This window comes from Antedon mediterranea, chromosome 5, assembly GCF_964355755.1.
Source record: "Antedon mediterranea chromosome 5, ecAntMedi1.1, whole genome shotgun sequence".
NCBI classification, from domain to species: domain Eukaryota; kingdom Metazoa; phylum Echinodermata; class Crinoidea; order Comatulida; family Antedonidae; genus Antedon; species Antedon mediterranea.
In genome coordinates this window covers 370,135-389,901 of record NC_092674.1, presented here as the reverse complement: position 1 = coordinate 389,901, position 19,767 = coordinate 370,135, and the positions used below count along the sequence as shown (strand labels likewise).

Here is a 19,767-nt window from a genome sequence, read left to right as displayed (position 1 = left end):
AAATCGTATAAAAACATAACGCACAATTTATTTTATTTTTTTATCTCACAAACAGAACAAATTATCTAGTTATATACACACGTTGTTGTTGTGAAATGGTGAATAATGATTGAATGATAATGATGAAATACGCAAAATGATAATAGGTTTATGGGACATCAATCAATGAAAAACTCGGAGGCAGGATTAAATGACTAACAACATTTGCAAGGCTGTCCACATTGAAATACAACTAAACAAACAACCGATTTCTATTTTTCTATTCTATTGAAAATTGTAAACACGTTTTCTGACTCATACGGCATTTTGGAATTAATATATTTTATTTTGGCAATAATTAGTTTTTTTAGAAAAAGATTTTCTCTTCAGATGCATTTCAGTGTTTATTCAAACACTCACATTGTGTTGGTTTTGTAGAATTTCACTGAAGACTGTTACTATAGTATTCTCTCAACGTCAGTATTTTTTTCTCAACGATATTATTTATTTTCCTAAAGCAAGCAATCAATCATTGGCTAAAATTCCAATAAATATTACATTATGGACCATAGAGATTTGTTGGTGCTACTGCAATTTCGCACCTTAAGCTTGGCATACTACTTAACGGGTACTCACCATCAGCAGAAGCACCGATTTGTTTTGCAACAATAGTTTGAATCATCAATTATAACAGCTTGTAAGATTATTAGATTTGTTGTATGAAAGATCATTGTTTTGTTTTAATTTGTAGGTAATTTGTGGTCTCAAGAAGAGACAGTATATTTATAAACCGCTTTCGTAAGCGCATCATGGGTTGTGGGTCGAGCAAATCTAACAATAGATCTAGAATGAATTTAGATTTTGCGATAGAAACGATTGCAGAATCGAGTGATATGAATACAACGTCTACCGTAATAACATCAAATGTGCATTCGGACCGAGGAGAACCGGATGGAATAGAGGCATACAACCCTGACTCTAATAAAGGTACGTTACCAATTCCATTCACACACGCGTACGTACGTGATTTGTTGTTTGTACGTACGCGGCGTGACGTTGCTCCCAAACCCTTCCCATCATGCATTGTGCAATGACGTTCCTCGCGAAATCAAGTTATTTGTCGCTGTAAACTGTTTTAATCAGAACTACTACTTAGTGCTTGGTTACACGACATCCACTTTTAAGTTTTCATATTTCATATTTTTATTATCATAGATTATTTTCGTTCAGCTCAGATGAAAAGTTACTGATATAGATCTATTTATTTAGTTACCCCCGCCAAGGAGGTATATGTAGTCGATCACGTGTGTTTGTCTGTTTGTTAAAGTTAGAACTGGTAAATCAATAAGTCATGCCCTGTTCTTAATTAAGAAACTTTTTTTTCCCAGAGAAACAAAAAGACGCACTCAGTCATCGGTTAGACAAAACCTTTACTGTAAGCAGTCAGAAACAATTTTTGAAGTCATGAGTTAATAAAATGGAGCTTTAATAAGAACATGAACTCTAAATGATGACATCACGAGACGTAACTAGTGACATCATTGAGTGCATCAAATGATGGTATAATACTGTATGACCTAGCGATGACATCGCAAGACGTAACTAGTGACATCATTGAGTGCACCAAATGATGGTATAATACTGTATGACCTAGCGATGACATCGCAAGACGTAACTAGTGACATCATTGAGTGCATCAAATGATGGTATAATACTGTATGACCTAGTGATGACATCGCAAGACGTAACTAGTGACATCATTGAGTGCACCAAATGATGGTATACTGTATGACCTAGCGATGACATCGCAAGACGTAACTAGTGACATCATTGATGAGTGCACCAAATGATGGTATAATACTGTATGACCTAGCGATGACATCGCAAGACGTAACTAGTGACATCATTGAGTGCACCAAATGATGGTATAATACTGTATGACCTAGCGATGACATCGCAAGACGTAACTAGTGACATCATTGAGTGCACCAAATGATGGTATAATACTGTATGACCTAGCGATGACATCGCAAGACGTAACTAGTGACATCATTGAGTGCACCAAATGATGGTATAATACTGTATGACCTAGCGATGACATCGCAAGATGTAACTAGTGACATCATTGAGTGCACCAAATGATGGTATAATATAATAATATGAACTACTGATGACATCACTAGACGTAGAGTGAAGCAAATGAGATATTTTTCCTTTTGAGGGAGTGAATCAAATGATGGTAGAATTGTGAACTTTACAAGGAATGTAACTACAGGTATCATTGATTGGTTGCAATACGAACACAGCCCACGAAATTCAGAAAAAAGAAGGTCGGCAAAAAATTGCCGACCTTAAATTTGCCAAGGTCGGCAGTCTCGGCAGTTCTAAAATAGAAAATTCACCAAGGCCTAACCTCTTGCTAACCTAAAGGCCTAGCTAGGCCTAGCCTCCCTAGCTATATGTTATGCAAAAAGAACTAGCAAAATTAACTAAAATATAAAAACCTAACACTAAAATTTACAAGATAAATTCTATTTGATAATTGCTGAACATCATGGTTCTGGAGCTAGCTGTACACAGAGCATAGTTGCTTGCTTGGCATAACAGGGTATTCCCCTACACAGGTCTGTCGCGCAGCGCTGTGCCCAGCCAGCTTGGTTTTGATAGGAGGAAAGCATGCAGCTCACCATGGAGAGCTCACACATAAAATGATGTAATGGTTGAGTGAATTCAGGGATCATCTTAATTCCATGGTTTGTTAACTAAACACAACATGGTGGTGAATATGCCTGTTAAAATTTCAATGATACGATCCCTTAAAGTACCATGTTGTTGCTAGGAGGCTTGAAAGGAGGGATCTAGCCTAGTTTCTAGGTCGGCAATCTCTTGCCGTCCTCTGACAATTTAAGGTCGGCAATAAGGTCGGCAATTGCCGACGTGAAATTCGTGGGCTGCGAACATGAAAATAACAAGTAGCGACAGGGATACTGAAATCGTGTACTGTATGTGTAGATTCACTATACTACAACATAAAATGTTCAGATAGTAGTTAGAGTGCACTGTAAATAAAGATGTTTATTGTATATGATGATTTTTGTTATTCTAGTAAAGTTAGATTAGACTGAATCTTTCTCTTCCCTCCAATCGCTCGATTCAAAGCTACACTTGGTTCATCTTCATTTTATTCACCAACATCTCGACTCCAATTAGCTCTGACCAGCACTAGGTCTTCATTTCCTACCCAAACTCCTCTACTTTTATCTTGATTCCAAGCTCTGACCATAACTAGGTCATCTTCATTTTATATAAACTCCTCTACTTTCATATTGGTTTCTTGTAATATTCCTTTCAGAGTAACGTTAACCTCATCAGCCTGGGCCGACTGTCAATCAGGCGCTCATTCTAATTCAATTTTCATGATTAAAAGCTTATGCATGCAAACGAGATGACGAGTATCACAAACAATTGTTAGAGGGCGGTGTTATTCCTGAAATAAACCAATGTAAATGACTGACCTTATATTCCATTACAGTGACCTTATATTTCATCCAGTGACCTTATCATTGCTGACTTTATGTACATCACAGTAACATTATTCACTATCTTCTGATCTTCCTATTGTGGAAACCACATTATTTAGTGATGGTGATGAACTTTGGTCTAAAATTAGATTGATAAAGTTTCATTGAGGAAATCCAGGAAATCATTCCAATAGATGAAAATGCTCTTCAAACAAAAATAGAGTTCATGTGATTATTAGTTCAATTGAATAGTGTCATTAAGTTGCACAAAGGTCATTTATAAATCCATCTCCATTTCAGTATCTGGACTGGTTTCATTAATAGACGACTGATCCAACTTCATAGATGTCTGTGAAAGTGTTGATGTATCTTTTAATGACAGGGTTGGTAAATCGGCCAAATCTTCTTCACCTTTGGGTAAAATATACAACAAATATTAAAATGCTAATTTACAATACATGAATGAGAAGCAGCAGCAGCAGCAGCAATAAGCATCATAAGCAAGCCAATATGGTACCTAAAATAGCCAATATGGTACCTAAAATAGGCCTCTCTACTAAGCCACACTCAACACTTTAATTTTAAAACCAAATTAATCTCTTATATCTAACAATCCAAGCATCTGGGTTATGTACAATTTTTGTTTATGAAACTGTAAAAAAAAACCCAGAATTATTTTTGCAAGGCAGTATAAAAGCAGAAATTGTTATACAATCAATGCATGTACAACAAATTAAAATTCATTAGCATATATCTTATTGAGCAAACATTGCATTTAAATTCAAGTGGTTTATGTGACAATGAAATTATCTTAAACAAGTCTGTATCATAGCAGCCAGACAATTGGAATTATTAATTGCCAGTAAATTTAATTTATGTTCCCAATAAAAAATATGGCATTGTTTTACTCATCTCTTTCAATACTCTTACTACGAAATATCTGACTTTCAAGATGAGTTAATTTCATTTTTTTGTTCATTATTAAACCTACTATGTTTCTTTTCAAGGTTTTAAAGAATTTAATCAATTTGCTTACCTTCGCAAGCTGGCATATCACATATACTCTGCTCAATGACGTGGGTAAGCATTGTCACCGAAAATGTATCATCACGACGAAGCCCTAGAGCCTAACAAACATGTTATAAGCATCAATTATTAATTATTTAATATTAGTGTAAAACAATCCATATACATACACAAAGAATAATAGTCAGACCTGCACTTGTTACAGTAATGCCAAACAATGGGTTGATAGATGGGTTAAATTATCAAATAAAATACAAGGCTCTCTATTAAAATAATTAAACATGAATATGCTATTGCTACAGTTTTCTGTAACTTCACATTTTGTAATATTCTTCCTGGATGAGAAAGTTTGCAAGATGCTTATTGGATAACCCCTTATTATGTACAGTCAGGGGACAAATGTCAAAAGGCTTCCTATAGTTTCTAGGAGTTTATCAGATAATCTTTATTGTTTTGAAAACTCTTGTAACATGACCACAGAGCTAATAAGGCTTCCTATAGTTTCTAGAAGTTTATCAGATAATCTTTATTGTTTTGAAAACTCTTGTAACATGACCACAGAGCTAATTTGTAGGAGTTTATCAGATAATCTGTGTTGTTTTGTAAACTCTTGTAACATGACGACAGAGCTAATAAGGCTTCCTATACAGGCCCGTAGCCAGGGGGGGGTTTTTATGGTTCGGGCGAACCCCCCCTTTACAGCGAACCCCCCTTAACCGACTGCGAACCCCCATCCCCGACATGCCCAATACCTCACCCTCATCTCCAAAAATCCTCCAAATACGTGCCCCACAGTACAAAAAGTTGTTTGTAAATTGAAAAATTCGTAAACTTGTTCGTGAACCTTTTTCTCTGTATGAGCGTCAACTAGCGATACGTGTCTGTAAATTTCTAAAAGCTGCAAATGAATTGCCGATTTTAACCTGAAAAATTTGGTCCCTGCATGTAACATGATATTGACGCGTCTCATAGCGAACTGGGGCACGAACGATTCGTACAAAGGACACCGCCAGACAACTGCGTACCTATAATAATTGTTTAGATCACTGGCAGTCAGGCAGCATGCATAAAGTATATAGCCTTCCGACGTACATCAGTATTTATGTGTGACTATGAAGTATAATGTATCATAGAGGATTATAGTGAATATTAATATTTTACACTATAATATCTATGGTATCAAGTACTGTAGTTCACATTATGGCATCCGATTATTTTTTTCTAGACCACCAGCCGATACGTACTAAAATGTATCAATATCACCTATTTACATATTTATATTCCTCAACAAATTGCTGTAAATAAATATTATAGATAGAGCTAGCAAATAGCATTTGCCTTCAACCAGTGTGCTTTTTTCGGGGCTGCTCCTAGATGTACGTTCGCATTGAACTTGAACGCAAAACAAAATACGGAGTAAATGATCAAACAATCGGCGGTTCCGCACACAGAGCACGCGCATCTAACATACGGCAACACATAGTTATCGTCCTTTAAATTATCGACGTGTTTGAGAAGGAGGAAAAAAGTATGATCTTTTTGCTCATCGGTAGCATGCTGCACGAGAGTGTCTTTTCCGGCCATCTAGGGGTGTCATTTAACAAAATTCCCTTCGCATCAGGCCCCACCCCCAGGGGGGGGGGGTTGACCCAAATATTTAGTGTCCGAACCCCCCCTTGACAGATCCTGGCTACGGCCCTGCTATAGTTTGTAGGAGTTTATCAGATAATCTTTATTGTTTTGAAAACTCTTGTAACATGACCACAGAGCTAATAAGGCTTCCTATAGTTTCTAGGAGTTTATCAGATAATCTTTATTGTTTTGTAAACTCTTGTAACATGACCACAGAGCTAATAAGGCTTCCTATAGTTTGTAGGAGTTTATCAGATAATCTTTATTGTTTTGTAAACTCTTGTAACATGACCACAGAGCTAATAAGGCTTCCTATAGTTTCTAGGAGTTTATCAGATAATCTTTATTGTTTTGTAAACTCTTGTAACATGACCACAGAGCTAATTTGTAGGAGTTTATCAGATAATCTTTGTTGTTTTGTAAACTCTTGTAACATGACCACAGAGCTAATTTGTAGGAGTTTATCAGATAATCTTTGTTGTTTTGTAAACTCTTGTAACATGACCACAGAGCTAATAAGGCTTCCTATAGTTTGTAGGAGTTTATCAGATAATCTTTATTGTTTTGAAAACTCTTGTAACATGACCACAGAGCTAATAAGGCTTCTTATAGTTTCTAGGAGTTTATCAGATAATCTTTATTGTTTTGAAAACTCTTGTAACATGACCACAGAGCTAATTTGTAGGAGTTTATCAGATAATCTTTGTTGTTTTGTAAACTCTTGTAACATGACCACAGAGCTAATAAGGCTTCCTATAGTTTGTAGGAGTTTATCAGATAATCTTTATTGTTTTGTAAACTCTTGTAACATGACCACAGAGCTAATAAGGCTTCCTATAGTTTCTAGGAGTTTATCAGATAATCTTTGTTGTTTTGTAAACTCTTGTAACATGACCACAGAGCTAATTTGTAGGAGTTTATCAGATAATCTTTGTTGTTTTGTAAACTCTTGTAACATGACCACAGAGCTAATTTGTAGGAGTTTATCAGATAATCTTTATTGTTTTGTAAACTCTTGTAACACATGACCACAGAGCTAATTTTGCATTTTTCCCATAATTGTACAGTACTCTGTTTTTGTTTGTTTACAAAATTTGTCCCATTTAAGAAAACAGATGTTAGACAGTTTTATACACCTACTGTATATAAGACCCACAACCATGACTCCAACTTGTGCTTTGTAAACTATATTTACTTGTAAATAACCCATTTATTCAATGTGCTTACTATTCGGTATAAAAATGATTTACGTACTTACTTTATGGAAGTAGTCAATAGCTGTGTTGAAGTCAGCCTGTAAACAGTAAACAAAACCAATGGACGCAAAGGTGGAAGGATTCTGAGGTGAAAGAACTAACGCACGTTGATGGTATCCAAGAGCTTCATCATACTTTCTACACAGAAATAGTATTTGGTTGAAAACTTAAAAACACTGTGAGCATGTACTTAACATTCAGTGATATAATATTTGTAATAAATTTATCATAGGTAAGTTTACAATGCACTTTATTTCATTTATTTATTCAACTAGCATAATATTAATACATTAATACGACATATAAAAATGGAAAATACAGCTTAGGGCTACCTAAGCAAGACATATTTGTAACTCAAAAGCTACTCCTCGTATTAAATATATACACAAAAAATAAGAAAAAGTCCAATAAACAGTCAATAGGACAGACAGGAGAAACTCACCCTAATTTACGACATACATGACCAAGATTGTTCAAAATTGGCTCCCATTTTTCCGAGAGAGCGCCCTCACCAAGTCCTTGCAGTTCCATAATTGCCTCTAAGAAATACTTCTCTGCATCTACCCAACTAAAAGGTCACAAAAAGAGAAATAAAGTGACCAGGTTTAAGTCTGTGTCATAAGCATTCAAATTCAATTGTTTTTTGTAACAATTAATCATAAGCTTAGTGTTATCTCAAGGTAATCTAACAACAGGACACTGATCTCGTCTTGCCAAGATAGGAACTCATACCAGTCCTCTGATCTTATGTCTGGCTGCGACAAATACCAGCAGTACTTTACTATGTACAGGCACACAGTGTCTATTAAGGGGAATGGAACTGATTGCGTCGCAGCCACAGATAAACCCTTTGATCTCTGGAGTTCAGCATCCTGTTATTAGATCGCATTGGTTATCATCCTACTTGTTTGTCTGGTATGCGACTACTCCCATTTCATGGAGAACAAATGGATCGGATGGGGCAATGGACAAAGCTTGATTGAAGAACTTTTCCGCCAGCTGTGGGTTGTTGGTTAAACCTTGTTCTAAACCGACGTATAACACTGGCAGGTGACATCTAAACAGATTTATAAACAAATGCATAGAATTCAAATTGTCATGGACAAGTAATAAGCAAAAGCACACAAAAAAAACACACACAACAACCTCAACCCCCCCCCCCCCTCTCCCACCCCTTATAAAAAACCAACAAAATTAATAGTTACAATTAGCTTCAAATAAAATACATTATAATTCAGAATATAAACATGAGTGCTTTCCTGTTGAATAAGAACACAACTGTAGCTTACCCTTTCATGAGTTGAGAGGCTGTGAAGTAGGCAGCCATAGCTTGATCATGTTCACCTTGAATGGCAAATGAGTGTCCAAATGCTAACCATGCTGGTCCATACAGGTGGTCCAAGCTTGTAGCTTTACTACAGAATTATTAATAACATTTATCAGTTGGAGAGAACCGTGTTGTCCAAAAGTTTGTTTACTTTTAATAAGTTTTGATACTAATAGTTACATTATTTTAATTGTTTTGTATGTCAATTGCCATCTACTCACTGTTGTTACCCACATTAATATTTATTGTATCAATACATTAATTATGGAAATGTTGCGGGGGAAATTTATTGTACCTGTACAACAGAGAACCAAGATAATTTGGGTTGGGTTATACCTACATCTATCAGTAATTTGTGTTTACCTTAAAAATCGTCGGGCAGCATCTTGTTTCCCAACTAAATAATAGTAACAACCAACTGCAAACCATGCAACTGCTTTATTAGGGTAAAGGTCAACTAAACGGTGACCTAAGTAAAACAACTCTGTAAGATTGAATATAAACCAAAATAAACACACATGTTATGCTTTATGTGCACATGTAAATGTGAATACTGTATAAAGAGATAAGTGATAAACACACATGTTATGCTTTATGTGCATATGTAAATGTGAATATAAAGAGATAAGTGATAAACACACATGTTATGCTTTATGTGCACATGTAAATGTGAATATAAAGAGATAAGTGATAAACACACATGTTATGCTTTATGTGCACATGTAAATGTGAATATAAAGAGATAAGTGATAAACACACATGTTATGCTTTATGTGCACATGTAAATGTGAATATAAAGAGATAAGTGATAAACACACATGTTATGCTTTATGTGCATATGTAAATGTAAATGTAAAGAGATAAGTGATGATAAAATATTAAATAAAAAGTAAATGTACAGAATAAGAATATAATAAATATGTGCCTCTTCCGATATATTATTATAATGTACTAAAATGGCTATTAATAACATAAATCAATTGTATTTATAAACATAAATGCTTTATGTCAATTGAATAAACATACAGAGGAAACAAAACATCCTTTTGAAAATAAAATGAATAGATGTATAAGCCTGAAGGTGATGAATGACGTCAATCAATTATATTAAAAAAAACAAATGCATTATAATAGCTTGTGTGGTTAATTATGTTGAGAAAAAAAACTGAATAGTTGAATTCATTAGCTATCACTACTGAACTGGACTGAAGTATATATAAAATGCAGCAACTACTTCTTCTAATTGTTCTCCACTTTTCTTACAAACATTCACACACAAGTGTCATTCAAACAAATTATGTAGAGCTGTTTCCAAGGATACTAAAACATAATTATTTTCAATTAGGTCTGAATGTATTATTCCACAAATGATGAAGACTAAGAAAAAAACGCCAAAAAAAAAAAAAAATTTCTAGCAGGGAATTTTAAAACTAGAATGTTTATATGGTAGTTGTAAATGTTTATATTGTAGTAGTTGTAAATGTTTATATGGTAGTAGTTGTAAATGTTTATATGGTAGTTGTAAATGTTTATATGGTAGTAGTTGTAAATGTTTATATGGTAGTAGTTGTAAATGTTTATATGGTAGTAGTTGTAAATGTTTATATGGTAGTAGTTGTAAATGTTTATATGGTAGTTGTAAATGTTTATATGGTAGTAGTTGTAAATGTTTATATGGGAGTAGTTGTAAATGTTTTGGGTTTCTCATTTTGCTAGATTTTCATTTTTTTTTTCAATTTAAGTACACAATTCCTAGGGCATAATGAACAATAAAACAATATTTACCATTAGACTTTTGTAATTCAACAAGTGTTGCTATATGTAGAGGGAGACATGTTGAATGGAAAGGATCAGTCTGCAATACTCTGCAATAAAAATTGTTAACAAAAATCAAAAACAATTTTATTTTTAAGCTTAAACTTAGAATGATTAGTTTTCATTTCTTTCCTTTGTTTGGCATAAGGTTCCAGATAATATTGAGGAGCAATGGTATCTGATCTGGTATTGTCAATGTATTAATTTTTAGTACAGTAAAATGTAAATTGTAGTAAAAAAATTGCTTATAACATAACACTTTTATTTGTTGGTTAACCCACACATCTATTTGTGTTCATAAAGCACCACTAACCTGTTGGTTATATTGTATGTAGACCTAAAATCTGAGTGGTAATAATAGCGTTCAGCTTGGCTTGTGATAATATCAAGATTCTGTTTTAATGGAACTAAAGCATCTGGCGTCACAATCGGAGATGGTTTGTCATACTGAAAAGCAAATAAGTGTAAGATGTATTGTTTCTCAAAACATGAAAAGTACTGAAAACCTAACTTTACTACTTTTAATAAAGTTATTCACTTTTACTGGAAAATATTTGGTACTTTTCAACATTATCAGCTGTTTACTTTACAGTAACATTTTTCAGTTTAAAATTATAAAAAATTATCAATGTACTCTAGTGCGAAACAATGAGTCGTTATATAAATCACACCTTTTTCAAAATACTCATATATACTGCCCTCAGGATTGCAGCTTCATCGTCGCTGCACTGTGATGTAAATGGAAGACTGTCAATCAATTGTCTCTCTGAAAATAAAAATATAAAAAAAAAAAATTCTTATTGCTCAATTGTTGTTAAAAAAAGGCAATAAGACACACAATTTCTGTTTTATCTGTTTATTATAACATTTGAGATCCACCTTGGGAATCATATTTGTCTCTCAGAACTATACTTTCCCTCAGCACTACACACTTATATAATCCATTGAGAAAAATCTCAAATACACCTCTCAGCAGGCAATACACTGTATGCATAATTTGACACCTCTAAGGGGGCAATAATGACTGCATAGTTGATGATGAAGATATATAATATAATTTATAAAAAAATACAACTCCTCGAAAGAAAATATAATATTGCACTTCTAAGCAGGCAATATATGTATAATAATCACTGCATTGTTGGTATTTATAATGATTATTAAGTAACCTTCTTCACATGATAGCATTTGATGTTTAACAAGCAGGTCAAAGGCTTCATAGCAGTACACATCTTGTTTCAGTGCTTCTCTGTAATGTTCAGTTGCTTGAACACGGTTTTCTAACGCCTCAAAGATTTTTCCTTTCAGTAGACTTATACTGCTATGTACCTGGTAAGTATTAAGAAACATATCCAATAATAAATTAATGCAACTGATTAAATAAAACACTTATCTAAATTCATTTTCTTTCTCATTTTAAATTCTTGCTGTTTGTTAGTCCTAGCTAGAAAACTCAACAGTTCTTTTCAGAACTAATATATGTGGTGAAACGTTATATCAACATAGTCCTAGCTAGTTTTGGAAAATGAAATTGTACAGTTTATTTTTTTGTTTTGCTAAAATGAGCATGCTGCTTAACAATAAAACTAGTAACTAGAAAGCTCTTATTATACTTACATTACTAACTTGTAGATGACTAGTGTTGACTGATGGTGGTTTGGTAAAATTCACTCTAATTGGTGTTTTCCATATTTGATCAGCACCTTCTAGAATATCCAATGCTTCTTGATACTCCCTTACTTCAACCTTAACAAATCAAATAAATAAAAGAGTTAAAACAAACTTCCAACATTAACTTCAAAGATAACTCAATATCTTATGTTCTGTCTACACTATCAAACTTCATCAAATGATGTACTCATAGATGGACATGATGTCATATCACTACCATATTTGTGCATATCACTTCCATATATGGGCACATCACATTTTTTGGCACATAAAGTTTGATAGTGCTGACAGAGCTTTACTTTTTAATATTGCTTATGGATGTATTTATTGTTTATCCATTGTACAGTATTATTCATAATATAATAGGAATATAAATCTACTTATGATTGAAACACTTCAGTAAGGTAAGTAAGTATAAGATTTACAAGTTTATACTTACATGACATTTTGCTACTAAGAATTTGCAAGCAGCTTCACTCTGAAATTACAAAACAACTATTATAATAAAATGGTGAAACTAGATGGCTTCATTTGATGAGAAATATTATATTAGTTTTGGTTGAATGATTTTAGTTTTTATTATTGTTTTTTAGTATGATTTTCATGTTACAGTAAAATTCTTGTTCTATAGAACCATCTTTTACCTCATAGAATTATTTCCACTATTGCACTCATGTCAATTTTTAAATTAAATTAGTTATTATTATAATTCTTTTCTTTGTTTATCAGTGTGGCCAGATAAGGGTGTGGCCAGATAAGAGTGTGGCCAGATAAGGGTGTGGCCAGATAAGGGTGTGGCCAGATAAGGGTATAGCATGTTGGTAGGAAGTAATATTTCAATAATACAACGTTTACCTTGTGCAAGTCACGTGATTCCAGTACATGGGCAGCACGATGATATTGTTTTGTAAGGTATAAAGCTTGGGCGTGCATATACACATCAGCCAATGCATCTATAGAAAAAGTGGATACAATTTTACCTGCACCTCTAAAATGTGTAGTACTACATTATAATAAATTAAGAAAGTCATTCACTCACAAATCAGTATATTTATGTAACTTTGATAAATGATTCTTTGTGCAATGTATTAATCTTCTTTTTTTAAGTTTTTGTCTGTTTTGAACTATGTTATATATAGTCAGGAAAAACGAATTTTACTTTTATATTTCCAAAAGTGACAATAAATATATCTTCTTGTATCTCTCAGAGTTTACTCTCAAATACATTACTTATTAATATATATTGAAGTTGCTACCTTTTGACATAGTGACCACCTTGTCAGCCCAGAACACAGCAGTTTCATATTGATGCTTTGAAAAAGTATACGATAAATTAATTGTTAACACTATCAGTAGCATTAATTGTTAACATTATCAGTATCATTTTGTTGGCAAATTATGTCTATGATCTAAAATAAGCAGATATCATAACAATGGTAAATTTAAAACGTATATTAAATAGCTTAAAAATAAAAGTGAAGTTTTTGAATCGTAACTACCTAGCCTAGTAGCTAGCTAGGGCCTAGCTACGTTACGTATATATAGCCTAGACATGTATTGTTAAATTATGTTTAAATTGTAAGTGTGGAAAATACCGTTTTGGTGGGAAATCGAATATTTAAAGGTGTGGTGCGAAACAGCAGAAACACAGGCTCTATTCCATCTAGGCTAGGCCTAGCTTAACACATGCACACACTCACACACCTCACACACATGATGACCCTTCTTGCTTGCTTCTCTACTAGAGAGTAGGCCTAGCCTAGCCTGTATGTAGTAGTATGCCTAGGCCCTAAAATCTAACATAATCAAAATACACTATTATATACTTTATCTAGATACTGTTTAACTCGATTACGTAGTTTATCAAGACGAATATTGTCTTCATTCGATGCTGTATTTTCTTCGTTTTCACCCGCCATGATTTTTTTTTTAGTACGGTTGATCGATCACTGAGCAATAAATGTTGCTCACGCTTTTAGCGTTAACTACAGTCATCAACCCGTCAACTACTTTCTGTCGTAGTAGTTTGTTTTTTTTTCAAAAAGACTATTTTAATTGTAAATTATTTATTTTAATTATTTTCAAATAATAAACATATGTTCACAATATTTGCAAAATGCACCTGGAATGATCTTACAATTAGTTGTTGACGGATGTACTGTTGTTGTAGTTGACGAACAATTGTGTTACTGTTATGCGCGATTTGAACGATTTGCGCAATTTGAAATTGCGCAAAAAAAATCCTTGCGCAATTTGAATTGAAACATGTGTTTCAAATTGCGCAAGCAACGTATTAAATTGCGCAAGTAATCTGCAAATTGCGCAAGGTTTTTCGACAGATTGTGAAATCATGCACACCCATATTTTTATAGTAATTTCTAAGAATGATTCAAAATTAAAGATAAATATCGCATTTCATTATTTTAGTAGTGCAAATATTGTTATAAGTTAGCATACCGTCGAAGAACCGACGAAGGAAAACGAAGCGGTGGTGTTCCACCAGGCGGGCGCGGCGCGGGCGGCCGGCTATACTACTCTAGCCTAGCTAGGGTCTGGACTACTGATACTGACTAGGTTACATGGCCTAGCTTAAACTAACATTAAAAACTTAAAAAGTGAGTATTAAACATTATCTTCATTGAAATGGTCTTATTTATATAATAAAATACTAAATTTTAAACTCCTCTGCCTAGGCCTAGCCTAGCCATGTATTGGAAAATTTACAGTTCGTTTTCAAATTGCGCAAAGGTGTCATATTGCGCAAGAACTATCTTGCGCAATTTACAAATTGTGCAGCGCAATTTAAAATTGCGCAAAGATTTTCTTGCGCAATTTGAAATTGCGCAAGTTGATTGCGCAATTTGAAATTGCGCAAAAAAATCCTTGCGCAATTTAAAATTGCGCAAGAATTCTTTGCGCAATTTCAAATTGCGCAAGGATTTTTTTGCGCAATTTCAAATTGCGCAAATCGTTCAAATCGCGCATAACATTACCATTTCGTTTTGCTTGAACAGTTTCAGTATGGACCGCGAATATTGCATGGAATGAATTCCAAAAACAAGTACAAATTTATCATAAAATACAAAATATGTTTGGTAAGTTATATAATTATGTAAGTTAATATTTTGTTTAAATAATATTAATTTTTTGCTATTTATCTCAATATAGCATAATTATTACACATTTTCAGGCTGTATGGTTTGTCGGCGTTTCATACTCACAGTCAAAATAACCTTCCAAAATAACCATGGTTATGATGTCAACAATAACACTTCCGTGTTGAATTTTCATCGAAAGCCAGAGATTCATCATCACACAGAGAACAGCAAACGCAACACTCATGCCGTTAATTTATGTAAACAGTTATGTGCAAGAAGTCAATTTTGGTAATTTGTGAAAACATACACTATTATAGGGCCTACTACTAGGCCTAGGCCTTAATTTTAGATGTTTAATCTAGCCTAATAATATAATATTAAAGGCCTACTAAAGGGCCTAACTAGGTAGGCCTACTAGCCTAGCTAGGTATCTAGCTATGCCTACTACTAGCCTAGGCCTAGTAGGCCTGGCCGCCTACCTCCTAGCCCTAGCTAGACCTAGCCTATTCTAGCTAGCTAGTAGTATGCCTAGCCTAGTAGATAGCCTAGCTTTTATACTATCTGGTAGGACTATTTAAAGTAGGCCTAGCTAGACTAGAGGTAGCCTATACTGGCTAGCTAGAGAGTAGTAAATGTGCCAGTGTCACTACTACTAGGCCTAGGCTACTAGTCTAGACAGATATTAGCCCCTGTGTATATCTTTTTATATCTATATATTGTAACTAGGCCTATGTATTTCTGTAAACATATTATTATTATTATATGTATTGAACCTCTTGTTACAAAGTTGTTCCTCCGTTTTACAGGAGAGTAGCCAATGAATATTATTAAAGTTGTTCCTCCGTTTTACAGGAGAGTAGCCAATGAATATTATTAAATTATTACCATTAAACTTTATTATACTAACATTTGTTTCAGTATATAAACATAAATATGTATAAAATATTTATTTCCACAGATTAAAAACCATATAGCCTGGGCCTACTCAAAGAATCCTGAGACTGAAAGTTATCAATAAAAATGAACACGGATGATAAAGACAGTTTTGAAAGCCAAGCACACGCCCTTGTTGACATGGTGATAGAAAATGCCAGAAAAAGATTACTAAAAGAGAATGGAGTTGACAAGTATGAGGATGGTAGACCAGTGTCATCTATTCAAAGTTACTGCTCCTTGCTGTACAGAGAAACTGAGGATTATAAGATTAAGGATGTACATTGGATGACTATTGAAGAATTTAATATTGAGAATGGAGAAAAAAAGATTAATGAATTTGTACAGGTAAGTATATGGGAATAGATACATCCAATTATGAAGACACATGAGCTGATCTCCAAACTGCATTTCACTTGAGTATGAAGATTAAAATAAATTGTTTATGTGGCGATAACAATCTACAGTAGGCTTACAGTAGGTATTGCTGTAGGTTACCTTTTTAAAAAAAAAAACATTAAAAATTAATACTATGATGCATAGTATTAGTGGCATATCATTTACCTACTACAGTATAACATTACATTAAGCTAAAGAGATTAACTTGGTCAATATATGTTCAATTGTCTAATCCAGGTACTAAAAACTTTGTAGCAAGAAAAGAATTCTTAACAAAAAAAACTTTGCAAAAATATTTTGTTTAGACCTGGAATTATGAAGACAGCTGGTTGTATTGTATTGACTTTTTACGAGAAGATGTGGACGATTATAGTGTCAAGTATCGTTACCAAGTGCGATGGAGCATACCGACACGAAGGAAACCAATCCCAAGAGCAATGGCATGTGTTTATTTTACGATTGAAGTATCAAAACTAAAACCAAAGGTAGGAATAAATATTAACAATAAAACATGGCCAATGGACTATTATTTAAAACTAACTTACATTCACAAACTTTAAGGAAGTATTGTATAAAGCAAAATCATTTTAAGAAGCATCAGGGAATGACAAATAACTGGACTGTTACTAATTGTTTTTTGTAATATATTTTCTTATTTTGGCAGCATTTTCCCGTTGAAGTGTTTTACGTTTTTGAAATGAATCGATTAGTACACAAACCAGGAGAGTCTAGGTTCAGAGGTCGGTGGTTAAAAGATATCATTGAGAATAAAACACTAATGATGACAACTGTTGATTTCTGATGAATTTGAAAATATGATTTTAATTCTTCTATTAAACAAACTTTTAGAAGCATTCTTGGCGAGGAAAAATTGTAATTTGTTTACCCTCTAGCCTCATTGTATACATTGTACATTTTGTAACTTAAATTTTGCTTTGAATAAATTAATTGAATTCATGACCCATTTTGTTTAAATTGACAGACATTATGACTATCTGTACACTAAAGACAACTTACATTATAGTGAAAGGCATTTTGCAACTGGGGGTGCTGTTTAACAACTCAATGAAAGCAGGACACTTTTTGCATTTTTCTTTTTGTTTATTGCAATCATACATGTTATATTGTTTACTGTATCTTTCATACACACGAGGCGTAAGTAAGCGCCCTCTAGTAATAACTTATAAGCCACCACATAAACCCATTTATTAAAAAAAAAACAGCCCTCCATAAGTAATACTGTCATACTTATCTAAGGCCCTGACTGGGAGCAAATAGTTATTTCTAGGTACAGACAAAACGAGAAATTGAAAATGGTTTAAAAAATATAAACTTGATATTATATATTATATTTGTTAAAATGTCAAAATAAGTTTTATGGAAGTGGTTTATCAGCTCCAATCGTATATAAAACAAAATTGTAAAGTTCACATCTGAATGCATTCTCAATATCCTGACCACTGTGATATTCCTGCTGAGAGAAAATCATATAACTTTATATACTTATAAACACTTATGTCCAATCTGTATATAAAATATATCTCGCATATATATTTTCACACATTTGTATAACAATACAATAATATCTGTTGAATATTTTACAAGGGAATGTACAATGATAAACTTATAGCTGCAGCACACTTCTACAGTGCATCATAACAATACAGGACAATAGACTTAATACTGTAGGAACCTCCAACAAACGGCAAATAAAGGGTTTTATTTCGTTTCTTGTTATAATACAGTAGTGAACATGAACACAGTCCTTAAAAAGCAGAATAATCACTTTAAATTTAATAAACATCATTTTTAAGGTTTTTATGTGCATTAGCTCTTGGTATACCTTATTATGCCACATCCAACAATACACAAACCGTCACAAATATGTTTATATTTTTCTATAAATAGTGTAATACAATTCATTTAGTTCATTGCATAAATATAGTTTAATATTATTTATCACAGTTTGATAGAAAATCATTTTCACATCTTAAAATTGTTCCTTTAAAATATTATTACATACTTACCGTTTCACACATGGAAAGACTATTTGTTTATATCCACAACATGTTAAAATATTTATTATTAATCTGTTCTATGTACATTATAGACATTAGTTACTCTATTTAAGATAAAATACACACTTTTAATTATATATTTCAGACCCCAACATCCCTATTGTAAAATACTTACAAACAAAATCACACTGAAATCCAATAAAAAAATATAATATATGATAACGCCCTTACTCACGTTTTGAAAGGTTCTTGTCTTTCTTCTGATAGGCATAAGGTATTTTTATAATTTAAATATTCAAATTAATTATTATACTAAATGTTCTGTTTTCAATCCTAGTAAACTTTGTTTAATAAATATTGCATCGATTCACACAGCATTGTTTCAAAGCTATGTTACAAGACATTCATTGCTTCAAAGCTATGTTACAAGACATTCATTATTTTTGAAAATGCTAATAATTTTCTACAATTTAATTGCATTATTTCTACAAAAGAAAAAATAAATCAATAAAATGTAAATAAAAACAACAAAAGTCATGATTGATATGAGTTTGAAGTACATAAATGATTAAACAATTTTAAAAATACAGTTCTAAAACTTTCAAAATTAAAAAAATTATTTATCATTTCATCCAATCACCCTGAAAATACAAAATTAACAAATGGTTTCATAAATTATTTTTGTGCTTTGCTTTTATATTTTCCAACTTTCTTAAATTATCTTGTGTGTTTGGTGTTTCTGGGTGAATGCTTAGAGCCAGTCTGTACTGTTGTTCAGCTTTCTTGTGCTTTCCCCAGCGATGATAGAGTACACCAAGATTGCCGTGGTAAAATGCTGTGTTTGGATTCAGCGATATGGCTTTTTGGTAATTCTTTTCTGAATCCTGAAAAATTACAAATAATACAGCACAATCAATAAAAATAAATATTACCATATGTCCAATCAAATCAATTAAAACAGAGGTCAAATTTAGCTTTTGCTCTGAAAATATAAATAAATTGCAATTAAGTTGCAATTGGGATCAATGCTGGTGGGATTTCACTTTTATCTATAAACATTATTTAAGCATTTTTAATCTAAAAACTAATTAA

At 33.0% G+C, this 19,767-nt stretch overlaps 3 protein-coding genes across 5 annotated transcripts in view; 1 reads left to right on the top strand and 2 right to left on the bottom strand.

Moving 5' to 3' along the window:
* Window positions 1-1,392: 1,392 nt before the first annotated feature.
* Window positions 1,393-14,160, bottom strand: LOC140048838 (cell division cycle protein 16 homolog). Of its 2 annotated transcripts, none has more exons than XM_072093640.1 (16): window positions 14,054-14,160; window positions 13,484-13,538; window positions 13,083-13,180; window positions 12,667-12,705; window positions 12,174-12,302; window positions 11,726-11,885; window positions 11,228-11,322; window positions 10,870-11,003; window positions 10,527-10,606; window positions 9,105-9,225; window positions 8,704-8,829; window positions 8,319-8,471; window positions 7,857-7,982; window positions 7,417-7,552; window positions 4,537-4,627; window positions 1,393-3,911 (listed from the first exon to the last, which is right to left on the bottom strand). In XM_072093640.1, exons 1-16 carry the CDS (start codon window positions 14,144-14,146, stop codon window positions 3,778-3,780), a joined length of 1,770 nt encoding a protein of 589 aa, XP_071949741.1. In that variant the 5' UTR covers window positions 14,147-14,160; the 3' UTR covers window positions 1,393-3,777. The 2 variants fall into 2 exon arrangements, 1 of the variants encoding a protein (XP_071949741.1); XR_011845158.1 differs by having other exon boundaries at window positions 3,823-3,911; window positions 7,413-7,552.
* A 485-nt stretch (window positions 14,161-14,645) lies between these two features.
* On the top strand, window positions 14,646-18,068 carry LOC140050495 (A-kinase anchor protein 14-like). The gene is made up of 5 exons (XM_072095714.1): window positions 14,646-14,842; window positions 15,418-15,613; window positions 16,284-16,606; window positions 16,963-17,142; window positions 17,322-18,068. The coding sequence occupies exons 3-5, from the start codon at window positions 16,346-16,348 to the stop codon at window positions 17,457-17,459; spliced, it is 579 nt and encodes a 192-aa protein (XP_071951815.1). The 5' UTR covers window positions 14,646-14,842; window positions 15,418-15,613; window positions 16,284-16,345; the 3' UTR covers window positions 17,460-18,068.
* A 270-nt stretch (window positions 18,069-18,338) lies between these two features.
* LOC140050490 (protein O-mannosyl-transferase TMTC4-like) overlaps window positions 18,339-19,767 on the bottom strand; it is a 60,733-nt gene continuing 59,304 nt past the window's right edge. For both annotated transcript variants that reach the window (XM_072095707.1, XM_072095708.1), the window contains exon 14: window positions 18,339-19,559. In XM_072095707.1, coding sequence (XP_071951808.1) covers window positions 19,344-19,559 — 216 coding nt within the window. In that variant the 3' untranslated portion in view covers window positions 18,339-19,343. The remainder of the gene's footprint in view (window positions 19,560-19,767) is intronic.